The sequence below is a fragment of the Coloeus monedula genome (genome assembly GCF_965178545.1).
Source record: "Coloeus monedula genome assembly, chromosome: 9".
In the NCBI taxonomy this organism is placed as follows: domain Eukaryota; kingdom Metazoa; phylum Chordata; class Aves; order Passeriformes; family Corvidae; genus Coloeus; species Coloeus monedula.
The window spans coordinates 15,742,947-15,760,090 of record NC_138789.1 but is presented as its reverse complement, the minus strand read 5'-3'; the positions used below and the strand labels follow the sequence as shown (position 1 = coordinate 15,760,090).

Genomic DNA, 17,144 nt, shown 5'->3' with positions numbered 1-17,144 from the left:
GTGTCCGCGTGAGTGCCCGTCCGCGCGCCCGCCCGCGCCTGGCCCCCCCCACCCCCTTCCCCCCGACCCGCTCCGCTCGTCTGGGGCCCCGCTCAGCGCACCCTCCGTCCCTCAGCGCCCGCGATCCCCGCGCGGGCACCTCCCCTGCCCGCCCGGAGCGGAGCTGAGGGACGGCTGCACGCGGGGAGCCGAAGGGCCCGTCTGCACCCCGCTGCGGCCTCCCGTGAGCCCTGGGGCCGATGGGGAAGCCCGCGGCGTGCGCTCGGCCCCGGGCCTCGTTGGCGGGGGCTGTCCTGTAAAGCCGGTGGCGAGCTCCGGCTGTTCCCGCTTTGTGTGGCAGTGGTGACATCACCAGTGCGCACTGGGGTTGGATGTGTGACGGCTCTTGCTCGTCCTGTGCCCGACGGGTACTTTGTATTTTAATGTGTGTTAACTTGTAGTCCTTGTGCTGCTGGTGAGGTTTGGAACGGGCTAATCTGCCTACTCAACACTAGCAGAGGCAGTGGCTACCTGTAAGAGACTAGAACTCTCTCTAATCGCCTTCTAGTAGTTTCCAAGTTCCTCTCCAGCAAAGCTCTCGCAAAAAACGGGGCTCAAAAGAGACGGTTCCTGCCTTTCGTCCCTGTTGTTACACGAGGATGACAGAATAAAGGTAGCTCAAATTCTTTAGGGGCAAAATATATTTCTAGCTCCCTAGCTGAAACAGATGAATCCTTTCATCAGGAGTTTTTCAGAATATGTTTCCCCCGTGTGGAAAAGTTCATCCAGAACTCTGAAGGTTTGGCAAAGTAACAAGGAAGGAAGATTTTTGAATGGAACCAGTTCTGAGTAACTGTAAGAGCTGGTGCTTCCAGGCTCACCTATCACTGGTTGTTCTGCCCTGGGACTCCCTACCACTCTTTTGCACCTGAAAAGGGATTATCAGGGTTTTTTTGATTGTACAATATTAGTGGATTTTACTAGTTTACAGTTTTAGGTAGTGTTTCCAAGATTAGGGAAGAAGCATTTCAAAATAAGCATGTTCTATTTTTCTTGTTGTGGTGGGAGGGCAACAAATAATTATGCCTTTTGTTGAATTTATCTAGGAGGGAGAGATCTCTTGTATTGAGAAGGTATTTTTTTCTCTTATAATTTCTTACAGTTTTTCTGGCTTTCTACAGCTGTTGCAATGTGCAATGCAGCTCTTTCTGTGTACATCAGTTCCTTGCCTTTCAAAGCAAAACTGAAGGGAAAAGACAATGCTTTAATGTGAATGAGGAAACATGAGAGATGAAAATCAGTTGTATTTAAGCTTATTCTGCAGTCTTCCTTCCCCCCCCCCCCCCCTCTATCCTCGTGGCTTTACTGGTTTACTGTTTCACTGGGATGGTGGGTGACACTTTGCTTTAGGTAGCACAGAACTCCTCAGGCTCCCTAAATCTCATTTTAGGAACTGATTGCAGGGCCAGGGAAGTGTCTTACCAGATATGCTTGCTTCCCCAGGTGTCCAGCAGTGGCCTTCGAAGGCTTGGATTTTTTTTACTTGAGACTCGTTTTGTGATGGAGACAGTGTTGAAGTCTCCCTGTGATGAACAGCACCCTCAGCAGGCTGAAGACTTCCACAGAAATCTTGAGCAGAACAGCAAGCTTTCAGGTATGTGCTGAAATAGAGATTGTTCACATTATGTTTTGTTGCTGACATGCTGCTTCATCACTTAGGGAAACTTCAGTATCGATTATAAGTCTGTCTGTATATGATCCTGTTGTATAAAGAATTAATGAAATGAAAACATTTCAGGTGGCTCTTGATTTAAGTTTATTCCTGCTGTTTGTGTGTTACAAAACTTCAGCAACAGTAGCTTGTCACAATTTGCTAAACCTAGTACTTATTTATTACAGAATGTTATTGTAAGAGGATACCAGAATGAAAAACAGCCAGCCCTTGAGAATAAAACTCTGACCAGACAAGTCTGACCTTTCCTGTAATTTCTGAAGATTTCATGAAGCTTTCTTGAATGTCTTATATTTGCTATATAATACATGGGTATTTGTGATGAAAATACTTGAAATTATTGTGCCAACTAATTGGAAATACCACTTTTAAGTGATAAAGCTTTTTATCAATAATTCTTTCTAGTAACAAAACAGTAAGACTTACAGCAATGATAGATATATTTCATAATAAGGTTCTGAGCAAGTAGGCAATATGAGTGTTATCAATTAAAGAAATGTTATGTAGTAACTTACTGAATTGTTAGTGTTATTTTATAACAGAAATTGGTTTCGTTCCTGAAATATTTCCCAGAATGTCTTAAAACAATTTGAAGAAGCAGAAAGAACAACTTAAAGGACAAAAATAAGGAAAGTAAATGCATAGTAAGTGAGGCAGCAGGTTTCAGTTCTCAGAAGCATTTTTAGTATGTTGATTTTTTATAAAATTTAGAAATAAAGAAAAATTAAAATTGAAAGTTAACTATAACTTGTGTTACTAGCTGATTTGTTGGGTTTTTATCAGGAAGAAAGGGTTCTTCAGGCAGTTTTTGTTGTTAAAGTAAGCTGCATAGAAGGCTAGGGATGCGTGCTGACCAATACTTTGTTTCCAGCCTGTGATATTTTGAAAAAAAAATTATTCTTGCTTATGACTTACTGCCCTGGTGAAAAATAGTCCATTTTTACATATACAATACATTATAATTTATCTGTTTATACTAAATTTAATTTATTATTTATTTTTAGGATGAAAAATGTATACACATTCTTTCATTTGATTTACTTTTCAAATACCAGTTTGTGCTTAGTTCTGTATACTCAAATATTCTTTACCCCTACTTCACAGAAATTAGTCACAGTCTCTACATAATTGATAGCGTCAAACGAAGAGAATTCTTATATGAGGTATAGAAAAATGCTTAAACAACAAGGATTTGTAAACTGAATGGAAAAGTACACGATTTTTTGGAAATTATACAGTACAGCATCCTTGTCGTGCCATCTAGTGATCGCAGCATGAAATGCAGCAACCTAAATGCAGAGCAAGCTTTGGTGCCAGCTATTGTCAGTAACAGTGTGAAAGATTGCATTACCCATCTTAAAAATATGTAAACAATAATTCTTTTTCTGCATTTTTGATTTGCATCTGATGGATTTGCACCTGTGCTTGCCAGAAATAGAAACAGCTATTATAGTTTTGTCTTCTGTCAAATTGCTGTTGCAAATCTCGTGTAAATATTTAGTGATGAGCTGTAGGTGTCCTACTAACCAGAAGGCTTTTGCCCTCTCAGAATCCGCTGTGTCAGATAAGTAAAAAATAATTGTTTAAATGCTGTAGCTTGTAAGGGAGCGTGATGAAGAACAACAATATCAAGTATGCACATGGTAATGTCAGCAGGGATAAGATATCTTTGTGCTGTTTTTCCCTCTGTTTATGTGAATCCACAGTCCTATGAACTGACATGTAATTTGTGATCTCCAAAAAAGATCAGATAGGAATTTTATTACTTGATTCAATAACTTGTTTTCCCCATTTTTTCCACAACAGGAATAAAAAAAGATGTTGAAAAACTTTATGAAGCAGTGCCACAGCTTGTAAATGTGTTCAAAATTAAGGAAAAAATTGGAGAAGGTAAATGTTTCATTTTACCTTGCTTAGAGTTAAGATTTCTTTTGGCATGTCTAACTTAAAAAGGTATAAATCTAAGATCCCAATATATGCAATTTAAGCCAAATGAATTTTTTTGAATGTCTCTGTAGGAATTCTAATGTGTTGCTGAGCACATGGGTGTATTAGTTAGGACCATTTTCAAGATATTTTCTTGAAAATATGGTATATTATAGCCTTTTAGAAAAAACAGCATTCCAAGTTTGACAATTAAAAATTTTTGAGGTAGATTCAAGTAAATAAATGTCTTAAAATTCCACTCTTTTTCTCCTTTACAAGAGAAATCTACTTACATGTAGCTGTGTTTTGACATGCTTAATTGGCGTTCCTTAAGTTAGCTTTGTTTCCACTAAAATCTCTTGGGCAGAGTTGGATGAGGAATCTGAAAGGCTGGACCTGCTTTACTTAAAAAATAAAGAACTTTTTATTTTTGAAGACATACAGCATCAAATTTTAGTATGCTTGTGTACACCTTGCCTTCAATAGATACTACTGCAAATACCTTAAATTAGTGTCAGGCATGACTATAAATAGATTCAGGTACTTCTGAGTCTGGGATTTCAGCACTTTTTGAAACTTTACCCATTTAATTTCTGAAAGGCTCTGTAACACTCCACACTTTTAAAAACAAAAGATGTTGATGGGAAGCTGGATTGTTTTGCATCTGTTTTGTGATGGAACTTCTGTGCAGCAGGTTAGATGGCTAGGAGTTTTTATCTCAAAAAAAAACCCCAAACTACCTAAAAACTCCCAACCCAATTCCCCACAGGAAGATAAAATTTCAAAAATAAAAAAAAATAGAGTTCTGCCCATTATAAAAAAGATAGTGTAATTTAAAAAATTTTGGTTATGTGAATAGTACTCTGATTTTACTCTTGGGAGCAAACAATGTTTTTAAAAAATACCATTTGCAGTTCAACAGCATTACGAGAAAACAAGCTTCTGCTTAGGATTCCACTCTGGAATCACTTTCATTTTAGCAGTTCTCACCACGAAAAATAATGTCTTAAGTCAAATTTGGTAACCCTTGTTGCTGTAATAATTCTGTTGAAGGTGGTATGGGTCTGTCTCTAGGTTGTTTGGGATTTTTTTTATGATTGCATGAAGTACTTAGTTTTTGCTGGCATTTTGATGTGTGTGTGCACTCAGACTGTTGAACCAGCATGATGCAAACGCTTTACTTAAAATGTAATCAAAAGTTATTTCTATTCTTTATTCATATGGAAGAACACTTCAACTTGCATGTTCAGGTATCTCAGATCATTAGGATAAATTAACCTCCTAAGAGGTATATTAGGATATCCTTAAAATTAAATGGCTGGGTAAGTTTATCATACAGTCTGAATACTCCCTTCCTCAAGCAAGTGTATCACATTTGATGTAGTAAAATGCTCTGGGCAAACAAACAGTATAGTTACACATCATGTGGGAAGCCTTACTTTATAAATAAGGTACAGAATTAAGGAAAATGTAGCAATTTCAGAAATGCTGTGAATAGCACTGGCAGTGCTTCCCAGATTAGCATTATATAGTCCTCTTACATTGTAGGGAAAGGAGTTAGATGTCAGATGAAAGTAAGCTACCTAAACAAGAAAGCAAATCAAAGATAGGAAATCTACATTCAAAGAGCACTGTGTCCCAGGCAAGTTAGACAGTGTTATATTTGCATTTTTACTGACATAAAAAACTTGTATACAAGATCACTGAATTCAGTAGGAGAAAAAAGGAACTGGATTTTTTTCTTTTAGAATCTGCTTTTGATGTAGTATCAAGTGTACTGCAGGATTGTGAACAGTTAGATCACTTCTGTAAAAATCTGCATTGACCTAATTAAAAATGTTGAAGGCAGTGTTTTTCTCTTTTGTTCCCAGGTACTTTTAGTTCTGTTTACTTGGCCACAGCACAATTACAAACAGGATATGAAGAAAAAATGGCTCTGAAACACTTGATTCCAACCAGCCACCCCCTGCGAATAGCTGCTGAACTTCAGTGCCTCACAGTGGCAGGGTACATAAACAAAAAAATTATGATTGTCATGACTAAACTGCTGAATGTTGTCTCACTGTTCTATATGTATTTAAGTTTCGGCATTTCTCTTGATTTATTTTTAACCACACACATATATATTCTTTTTATTGAGAGCAAATAACAAAAGGAGTGTCTTACCTGTAATGGATGCCCTTTGCTGGTAGTCTCAGTTGAGGGGGGGGCTCTATTTTCCATCTGAGAAATTCCATTATGTATCTCTGTGGTAACAAAGTTCCAGTTCTGAAATGCTTGGAAAAAAGAATCACTTCGTTAGAAAATGTGATTTTAGGAATGAATACGTGTTGGCAGAGTATGCTGAATAGCACCTTCCTAAAGCAGTAGGATCATGAAAGTTAGGTCCTATATTTAATTACCGTGGTAACTACAAACCACAGCCCCACAGATAATCTGTAGAGTTCTCATTCCAAACTGCAGAACAAATGGAACATAGCAGCGAGCAGCAAGAGCACAACTATGGATTGCTGATAAGACTGCTATCAAAATATAAATTAAGATTATAAAAGAAAGCCTGACTGAAGTTTTTAAGAAATAAAGGAAAATAAACGTCCACCTTCTGGTCTTTGTTCAGTAACACTACTTTTCTTCTAGGGGACAAGATAATGTTATGGGAGTTAAATACTGCTTTAGGAAAAATGATCATGTTGTTATTGTTATGCCCTATCTGGAACATGAATCCTTCTTGGTGAGTCTCAGACTTTTGATGTGTAGTAAAAACATTTAATTAAAAGTAGTTGCATAATTATTCTGTGATTCTATAAATTACAGTATCCAAATAATCTTTCAGGACATTTTGAATTCCCTTTCCTTTGAAGAAGTGAGGGAATACATGTTTAATCTGTTTAAAGCGTTGAGGCGCATTCATCACTTCGGTATTGTTCACCGTGATGTCAAGCCCAGCAACTTCCTCTACAACAGGCAGCTAAAAAAGTGAGTCTGGCCATACTATGATTTCATCTGGGCATGTGTGCCTGGGCAGAACAGAGTCAATTAGGCTTTTAGGCTTCTTTCCTTCCAGCTGCATAACATGTGCTTAAGTAATAAAGCTAAAAACATTCTTTTATTTGTAAAATTTTTCTTTCAGTGTTAGGGGACTTAAGAAGTGAAGGAAATTTTTTTACTTAATGTAATACCTGCTTCATAGAGTCACAAGTACCTGATAAAGTGAAGATTTTACTACTGAGTAAAAGCACTGTATTTTCAAATAAGAATGAGAAGAATAAAATCAGTATTTTTTTTTAAATAAGGAAGTTAACTTGTGGTGCATAGAATGATCCTTGTACATTTTTAATAGTGAATAGGGTGAAACTGATACAGATAAGATAGCTGGCTTTGAGCTGTTTTCACCTTACATTGAATTAATGCTTAGTAGGGTTGGTTTTTTTGCCTGCAAGTTACAAAATTTAAAAGCTGTAAAAAGTGAGGTACTGCTTCTTTGTGAAGATCTGAAGTGGATAGAATGCTGCAGTGCTAGCAGTCCTATAGCTGTATTTGTTAGCATTGTTCTCTGTACAGTTGAGACACTAAGGTGCTCGAGTGTGTCCAAAGCAAAGCACTGAGAGAAGGTTGTAGCAGAATGCACATCCCCAAGTCAAAAGTGATAAGATGACAGGAAATGGCCTCAAGTTTTACCAGGGAAGGTTTAGGTTTGATATTAGAAAAATTTCTTCACTGAAAGGGTTATCAAGCATTGGAATGGGCTGCCCAGGGAAGTGGTTGAGTCACCATCCCTAGAGGAATTTAAAAGACCTGTAGATCTAGCACTTGTCCCTAGCACTTAGGGACTTGGCAGAGCAGGGTTAACAGTTGGACTTCATTTTAAAGGTCTTTTCCAGCCTAAGTGTTTCTGTGATTCTATGCAGTGACAGTTTGTAGGGGTGATTTGATTGCATTTTGCCAAACCACAAGCTTAAAAGTTTGAGAAATACTGTTTTGTTTGGTTTTTTAATCTGCCAAAATGAATACACACTGCCATTTTACTCTTCCAGCATTTGTTTGAGCCTTAATCTCTACTTTGTGTCTAGAGGTGTGCAGTTGAGTTTGAGACCCAGGGACAGGTGGATTGTCTCTGTACTGGTTGTAGCAAAAAATAATTCTTTTAGAGACAGATCTGAAGTGTGAGCTAAGATAGTCTTACCTGTTACAAGACTAAAGTAAATTCCAGTAATATTAGCCAGAAGTCTGTCACAACTGTAAGCACTGTTGGTCTTGTCTGTCTTCACTGCTACCTTTGTCCTCTGCCCATGGGAACCCTGCAAGAGTCAAGCCACTGGTACGTGACTGCTGGCTGAAGATTCAGAGCTGTAGGATTAGAAGAACTTCAAAAAGGAGTTGCTGAAAATATGTTTTAACACCTTTGGAGAAAGTATGTACTTGAGATTTTGGGACAAGAAACAGTGAACAGTGGTATAGGGTAAAAACACTGAGGGGATAGGTGAGATGGGAATGTAGGAGGAGAAGGAAGAAAATAGGACTGTGATGCTGGCAATAGTACAGATAAGCAACATTGAATGAAATGTGAAAGAAAGATAAATAAGTAATGAACAGTAAATTGAATGATTAATAGATACTTTGTGACCCCTGATTCTAAATTTTTGTCTTTTCAGGTATGCCTTGGTAGATTTTGGCTTGGCACAAGGAACCCCTGATACAAAAATTGAGCTTCTTAAAACTGCCCACTCTGAAGACCAGCAGGGAAGTTGCTTGCAAAATAATCCCATTGTAGCCTTGGGAAATGGGGTTTCTGTCAGTGTCACAGCACCTAAACAGATAGCTCAACAGTCAGCCTCAAAAGCAGCTGATAGAAGGTCCAGCTCACTTCTGAAAGTACAGATGAAACAAGGAAGAGGAGGAAAGGTTCTCAGTCTCTTTCATTAATGCTGTTGTATGTTTAATGTGTTCCTTCATCCAACAGGGGGAGATGCAGTACTTGCACAGAAGCTGAGCCTGCACAGCATCATAGTGTTCATATCAAAGAAGCTACGTCTACATAACTACTGGCTTCATCATTATCTGTTAGATCTAATACAGTGCTGAAGGCTGTATAAAACCCTAGCATGGGTTACTATTTAGACAGCCTTAAATCCTTTCATAGGAGATAGGGATGGTGAAACTCCTCCCCAAGCCAATAATCATTCACCTGTGTTTAGTTACTAGTTGCATAACAAATGCAGTACAGGGTACACTGAGATTGTCTTGGGGCACTTCAGAGGTGTGATTGGTTTTGTAAACATGTTTGCTGTTCTGTCTAGACCATGTTTCTTCATCCACAGTAAACTGATGCCTGAAAATAACTTACATGCAGCTGTTCTTGTTTCATGTCACTTCACACTTTTTTTGACCTGTCAGTACCCAGACGCCTCTTAAACGGGATCCTTATTGTCCTTTTTGCTGGTATTGTAGGAGGACTCTGTGCCCCATTCTGTCCAGCGCTCTGTCTTCGGAGAGAGGAATTTCAATGTCTATAGTTCTACATACCAGGAGAACTCAGGCACAAAAGTAAGAAGTATTGACTCATCAGCAGGATCAGTCTGCTGCATGTTTGAAACATTATAGAACTGGTTGTTCTGTAAGACTGGACACTGCTCCACAATGCTATGAAATGAAAGGCTTTTGAGCAGATTATTAAATATGTCTTTCCTGAAAGGCTCAAAGAATTTTTCATTTCTGTTTCAGTCCCATTTGAAACTCTTAAACAACAAGTTCTGTAGCTGTCTCCCTAGCCGATTTTGTTTGGATGCTAAGTTAATCTTTTTTCCTATGTATCTATCTGTGCAACTAATCATAGAATCACAAAATAAGCTGAGTTGGAAGGGGCCCGTGAGGATCATTGAGTCCAACTCCTGGATACCCCAAGAGTCACTCCATGTGCCTGAGAGCATTGTCCAAATGCTTCTTGACCTCTGTCAGGTTTAGGGCTGCGACCACTTTCCTGGGGAGCCTGTTCCAGTGCTCAACCACCCCCTACTTACTGTGTGAAACTTTTTTAAAAATTATTTTGCAGTTGAAGCTGAGGATAAAGCTTGTAATGGTTTTTTTTGTAATTAGTATTTAATATGACAAGGGGGAAACACCTACTAAATTAGAGGGTTTGGTTTGTGGTATTTTATTGTAGAACTAGAGTTAGTGCTTGTGTGTTGCTGTGGGATTTCATACTCTTTTCATTTTTTTCATACTGAGCAAAAAAAAAAAATCTTGAAATGCTATACTAACTTGAAAAGTACTTGTCTTGTAGCTTCAGAATATCTAATATAGATTGGTTTTAGTAAGCACTGAAAATGTCTTCTGAAGGGGAATGGATGAAATCAGGATATCTAGAAATCAGATATCCAGAAAGTTCCAGTGTCTGCTTTATAGTAGTTTTGATACTGTTAAAGAGGTTTGCTGTGTCTGTCCTAAAATTCTTCTTGTTCATGAGCACTTGTTAAGTCAGGATTTTAGGAACTGTCCTATCTGTATGTAAAGGGAAACTTCTTAAATATGTCACTTTCTCTACAATATCTACATTACAGCTCATAAAACAATCAAAGATGATCGATGTTTCATCTAGGAAGCTAGTAACAAAGAAGAAGATTATTTCTACCAAAACTGTGAGCAATGGGGCAGCCAGGAAAGCTGCCAGTGGTTGCCCTTTAAACCTGCCCTGTGACTGTTATGCAACGGATAGAGTTTGCAGTGTTTGTCTTTCAAGGTAATTTGCTTTGATAGTGTTGTAAAATTGTCTGCTCTGCTGTCAAGCAAACTCAAACTTAGATTTACTAGACTGCTGATTTAGTAAATGAAAGACAGCGTTTGATCTCTGCAGCCTTTAAAACACTAAGTATGCTCTTCTTAAGAACAGTTCATGGAATTCATGGATTTGTTCTCTGCTATCTGCATCTAGAAAGATTCACTGTTAATTATTTTCTTGTTGTGTTTACTTATTCACCTACATGTGTTGTAGAAAATCACTTGTGTTAATTACAACACTTAGAAAAGACAATACATCATTCTGTCATTTAGTAGTTATCTAATTATGCCAACAGTTGGGATTCTGGAAATCATGAAATGTAGAATAAAAAGGAAGCATGATTGTTTTGTATTTGTTAATCTAAAAAACTAATAGAATCACAGAATGGTTTGGGTTGGAAGGGACCTTAAAGGCCATCTTGTTCCAAACCCCCTGCCATGGGCAGGGACAACTCCCAGAGACCAGGTTGCCCCAAGCCCTGTCCAACCTGGCCTTTGAACACTGCCAGGGATGGGCATCCACAGCTTCTCTGGGCAACCTGTTCCAGTGCCTCATAGCTCAATTAAACTCCATCCCTCTGCAGTTAGTTTTGATTATGATCTACTATTGCCTTTTATCTACACGTTTTTTAAAATAATTATAACCTCACACCTCTTAGTTAATCTAATAAAAACTAAATTCCCGGCAACACTCAGAGCAGCCCTTAGTTTGCTCTGGACTAACACAAAACCATAGCATCCACATTCAAGAATCTCATATTCTTTTTGCCTTGGGTTAATTAGCCTCAACTTCAAAGTTTCCCATGAAAACAAGCCTTTAACAAAAATGACACTTCTCTTAGATGAAACTAAGAAAAGGCCATTGTGAGTTAAGTATGCAATAAGTATTTCTCTGGTATTATCTTATGCTAGATAATATAATTATAATATAATAGGTAATAAGATTGTTATGTGTGTGTCTTACAAATTCATGCTAGATAAGATGTTCAAACTTCTGTAAAATTTGAATAAAGCAGGGTTAGGCTGTTTACACGTCTTACACAAGCATATTCTAAAAATAATATTAAGCATTACTAGATTTAGAACTTCCTTATCAACTTTTATATTCCAAATTTATTTGTCTCTTATTACAAGGCGTCAACAAGTGGCTCCGAGGGCAGGAACACCTGGATTCCGAGCACCAGAAGTATTAACAAAGTGCCCCACTCAGACCACAGGTACTGCCCAACAGACTGAAACAAATGCCTTTTTTCACCTGTTCATCCTTCTCATTTATGCATATTTTGTTGTCTTTTTTATGGGAAGATTTTTTAACTTGTGAAATTCATTTTTCATCCCTTCTAATGCTTTTTAAGTATTTTCTGATTTTAATTAAAAGTTTATTATTCAGAGGAAGAACAGTTCAGGAATATTTTTCCTGTGTTTGGAACTTGAATGTGTCTTTATTCATTGGAGAGGTAGTGCCATGCGCAGGAGTCGAATACAATATATTTTAAAAGAAAATAAAAAATTTTATGAAGTTTCTTGGCTTATTTATTCAAGAAAAATCTTGAATAAATCTTGGGGAGAGAGGACATTGTTTAGCCTTTTCCAGGCAGATTGTAACATATGCTGCTGTAACAGGTACACTTAATGGTGTGATTGCAAATGTGCTCTAGAAAGCATTGTTTAATGATTTTTATCAGTTTTTTTTCTTTTTGCTAGTGCTGTAAATAGCTGGTGTGTAAATGTAATTTTTTTTTAACTAAATTTTTATTTCCCTCTGTTAAAATTTAGTTAATAAGGTTCAGTGGTTTGGGTAAATATCAGGGCAGAGGGACAGTTAATGTGTTAGCTGGTGCAAGCAAGATGGGAGAGGTTGTGCCTACCTGCAGCATGGAGAACCAATAGAAGCAAAGTTACCCATTAAACATTTGGTGTATGACCAGGAGAAAATACAAATGTCCTCAAAAACTGAATTTAAGATAAAATGTTTTAGCCATTTTTTTTCTGAATATCTTTTGAGAAAGTTGTCAATTTTCAGTAGTTAACTCAAAATAGAATTAACAATATATTTGATCAGCTTATGCCTAGATAGCTTACTGTTATTTGAAACAACATCTGTCCTGTGGGTATGACTGGGTTTTCAAAGGTATGGCAGCTTGTTTGGAGTTCTTGTGCCTGTGCTGTAACAGCCAGCTTTATGTGCTAGCAGACATCCAGAAATCTAGGACAAGTTTCAACAATCTCTGAATCCATCTAGACAGAATTGGGCAGAAAGAAGACATACCTAGGAAATCTTGGACACATGCTGGTGTTAAACACGCTTTCAGATGGTTTTCTGTTCTCTGGGGTAATGAATAGCAGGATTACAAAGAGTAGGGGTAAATCTGGACACCCTTGGGTGTGGCACAGACATCCCTGGACTGAGCCAGTGGTGCTGAACTCCTGCAGTATGTCAACAAAGGCCTTAATTAGAACTGGGTAGACTAATACTAGTATTTATGATATCATGTTTTATTTGAACTAGCAAATATTATTGTCCACTTTCATATTCCTGCCAATCTTACTCCTAGTTTTGGCCTCTGTGCTGAGACCAAGTTACTGGCTGAATCCAGCTGACTCTACCCAGAGCTACTGTAGCACATCTGACCTAGGTTCACAGTGCTGGGAGTACAACCTAAACTCCCAAGCTGATGCTACAAAGGTCCAGTCACACTTTCCCTTGGTTTGTCCCTCTGTTCCCCTTTGCTCACTAGCTGGATAACACTAGACAAAAGCATAGGGAGGAATCATGATTTTGATGTCATCTTGTACTCTGCTGATGATCACAGCTCTACTATAATTGTGGGGCCAGGATTTACTGCCCATTCAGATCTATAATGCTTTTTAATTTCAGCAAGTTACATAATTAAACCTTTTCAAAGATCTTGGCCTTGATTACTTCAGCTTGCCCAACCACATCCTCAGGGGGGTGCACAGCCCCTCAAACAGAAAATATTACTGTATCACTGTTGAAAAGATGATATTAAAAACTTTTTTACAGGAACTATGCAGAAGGTAGAAAACTTTTCCACTGTAAATTGTGCCAAATGATTAACTTGGATTTTTATTTTTTAATAAAAGACTAAAATCTGGTTTTGCAACTAAAGTCAACCTAATATTTTTTTTCAAATCAAAGTTCTGTGCTAAGACTGTTTCTAATTAAAATGTCCAAATTAATTATTGCCTATTTTGCCACTTACTTTGTTGAATAGGACTAGGCTGAATATGCCTTTATTTCCCCACAGTTAATTTTTTCTTCAGAGTTTGAGATCCTTCAAACTCTCTCCTTCACTTTCCTTGCCATCTCTCAAAATGTGCACCTTAGTGAGCCAAAAACGTTATGGCAGACAGGTATTCTTGTAACTTCCAGTACTAAAGTTTCCATTAGGCTTTGGCCTCTATCCCCAGAGTACTCTCTGTACTTTTCATAACACAATGAAAGTGATGAAGAGCTTTGAACTATTATGGTTTTTGAACTGCCTATCTTGTCAAGTGAGTTCATATTAGAGAGGAACAAAGTTCATAATAAGATAAAATTCTTAGTACTGCCCACCTGTGGCAGCCTCAGTCCCCAAAAAACTGTTTCACAAACATTTGTGAATTGTTTTTTATTTATGACCCTTAGATAAGGTTTTCTTCATGTGAAGTAAAGTTAAATATGTATCAAAATCAGGGGGCCATTTCATTTGGCCCCTCTCATCTCCCTGGGTAAAACAACTTCCAACATTGTTTTGGTCCATTTTTAGTTAAGCAAGTTAATGAAATTACTCATATGAAAAACCATCCTTCTGCATCAAAGTAGGAAATTATTCTTCAATCCAATTATAGCAATTTCCACTTTTGTCTGAAGTATATCTATGTGACCAAAGTCAAGAAGTACTTCAGAACATAACTTTTGCTGATAGAAACTTTTCAGATCGTAATTTCTTTTAAAAGAAAGTTGAGATTTTGTTTGTGATGAAATCATGGGTTTAGTTATTAATAAATTTGCTTTCCTTTGCAGCAATAGACATGTGGTCTGCAGGAATCATATTCCTTTCTCTACTCAGTGGACGATATCCATTTTTCAAAGCAAGTGATGATTTAACTGCTTTGGCACAAATCATGACAGTTCGTGGATCCAGAGAAACCATTCAGGCTGCTAGAACTTTTGGTATGCAAACTTTAATTATGAGGAAAGGGGGAAAATGTTATTTAATGATGTGATTTACAATCAATGATTTTTTCTGTGTGTGTATAAATATATTTTTAGGTTTGAGAGTAATTTTGGAAGCAAATCACACTTTTTGCATGTAAAAACTATAAGTATTATTCTACATTGACAGACTTTTAAGACAGTTTTGTGTTTTTCTATCTTTTACAGAGTATGGGGTACTTTATGTCATAGTTTTCCCAACCTGTCCACTTCCTTTCACTAAGTTAGGGCTACTTGAGGTGAAGTATGCCAACTAAATGTTTCCTATTGGCATTTGGTTAGAATTATTGAGACAGTGCTTCTATTCCTACAAAACTTGGCCTGGAGGCTTAAGTCAATATGACTTAATATTTAGATGATGCAAACCTTGCTTTTCCCTCTGCCCCTCCCCCCAAAAGGCCTAGTAAAACAAACAAACAAACATGCTAAAAACCCAAAACCCAACAGCTGGCCTGTTTAAAACAGGTACAATCACCACAAACCACAAAAAATCCAAATAACCATTCTGCTAATTGCTTGCAGGCCAAATGCTGCAGCACTTGCTACCTGGATGTGTAACTGCCAGCATCAATTTTCATTCTCGAGCCAGAGGTGTAAAAATCAGGGTATTTAATTGTCTTCAATTATTTTAAAATGACAGTGAAATGCATAATGTTGGTGTACAGGGTGGCTGACAACCTGTCACTACATAACTTCACATAACCCAAAGCTCTGTGTTCTGAGCAGAACTGAGATGATGACCCTTCTGACTTTCAGGGTCTGCTGCTGCAACAGCAGGGCTAGTGTGGTGGCATGGGGGGGTGAATTTGGTTCTTTGATAGATTTGGGATGTTTTTCTTTCATGCTGGTTATACTTTGAGACATGAAGTTTCTCTGAAACTTAGAAGTTACAGTTGCATAGATATTATAATAAAATATGGCTTATTGTACAATTTTTTTCCCTAGGAAAATCAGTTGTGTGTACCCAAGTTGTCCCAACTCAAAATCTACGAACCCTCTGTGAAAAGCTGAGAGGAACAAATAGCAGCTGTAAGAGATCTCAGGGGGAAGGGCCCAGCAGGTCTGAAAACAACACAGCTTTGCCAGTTGCAGCAGACAAATCCTGTGCTCCTGAGACACTCGGAAAACAAATTCAACACTTACAGAATTTTCAGGAAGGTGATGGTGCTTTGGAAGTGAAGGCAACTGACATGAAAGGATGGGATCAGGTTCCTGATGAAGCATATGACCTACTTGATAAGCTACTAGACTTAAACCCTGCAACAAGAATAACTGCAAAAGAGGCTTTGCTGCATCCTTTTTTTAAAGACATAAAACTCTGAGAAGATAACTTACTCTGTTACTCCTTTCATCTGTTTTGTGTGGAAATTAAATACTGAGGTAGTTTTACCTTGTTGTCCTCAACATTTACACTCACTGAAGTAATATCATACTGTGCTCTGAACTACTGAAATTTTGTCTTGTACAGTTAGACTGCAAATGTCAGTTTAAGAAATACTTGCAGATGCAAAGTTACATAAACATCACTAACATGGTCTTATCCTAAGACACTTCTGAGAGGTTATTGCTGTGCATACCTGTTCTCTAAGAAAGTTAACTTTGATCAAAAACAACAAAGGAAAGAGAGTATCATAAGCTCTATGCTTAATTCTTGAGATATTCCCTTAAAATTTACAAGTTTGCCTTAAGGTAAGACTGAAATAAGAAAGTGTTTGAGAGACTTTTTTCTGTAGTTGCATATCTCTTTGTTCCTGTTTGGTACATGGGGGACTGAAATGGAAAAAAGTGTATTCATTTTGTTCAGACTATTTTCAGAGAACAGTATTACTTTGGGAGTGTTGCTAGAGAAAAGGCCAGGTGCTGGAGATTATATCATCAAAAGAAAAGCATAACTTTTAAAAGTATATTTTTGTTCCTGTCTGGCCTTTCCTACTTAGGCAATAGTAATAAATGCAGTTACTCATTTGCATAGCCCCTGTTTCCTCAGTGCCATGGGTAACTGTCAATATTCCACAGCTGCTGCCTTCAGAACATCTCAGGTGCCAGGCATAAGTTTGATTTCTCTTGTAGAAACTGATTTCTTAAAAAATATCTGTTCAATAAATGATTTGGTTTTATAACTTCAGAAGGTTGTTCTTCTATAAAAGTTGCTTCTATAAAAGTTAGTCAGGTAAGGTTTTCCTGTGGGATGTTTCTGTTCAGGGAAGATCTTGCACATTGGTTTCCTGCATAAATTCCTCAGTGATAGAAGACACTTTTCAGATAGCTCTAGTGTGTATGGCTGTGACAGTGGAGTATCTTAATTATCAAGGAAGTCTTATCACAGAGTTAGCTGGCTCTTGTCTGGTCCTAAGGAGGAAAATCCCATACCTTCAGTGTGCAAAGTCAGCTACATCATGTTCAAGAGAAGTTTCTCTAAAATCCTTGATAATTCTGGAGACTTAAACACAATACAGTGTTTTTCCATGTACATTTCTTGAAATGCTGATGGAGTTGCTGTAAGAGGTTCTGGGC

General features: G+C 37.7%; 1 protein-coding gene across 1 annotated transcript; it reads left to right on the top strand.

The window, feature by feature from the left end:
* Positions 1-1,521: 1,521 nt before the first annotated feature.
* Positions 1,522-16,067, top strand: CDC7 (cell division cycle 7). The gene is made up of 11 exons (XM_082287492.1): positions 1,522-1,633; positions 3,518-3,601; positions 5,509-5,644; positions 6,275-6,368; positions 6,471-6,613; positions 8,290-8,539; positions 9,086-9,181; positions 10,195-10,373; positions 11,546-11,628; positions 14,439-14,588; positions 15,576-16,067. Exons 1-11 carry the CDS (start codon positions 1,540-1,542, stop codon positions 15,950-15,952), a joined length of 1,686 nt encoding a protein of 561 aa, XP_082143618.1. The 5' UTR covers positions 1,522-1,539; the 3' UTR covers positions 15,953-16,067.
* The last annotated feature ends 1,077 nt before the right edge of the window (positions 16,068-17,144 follow it).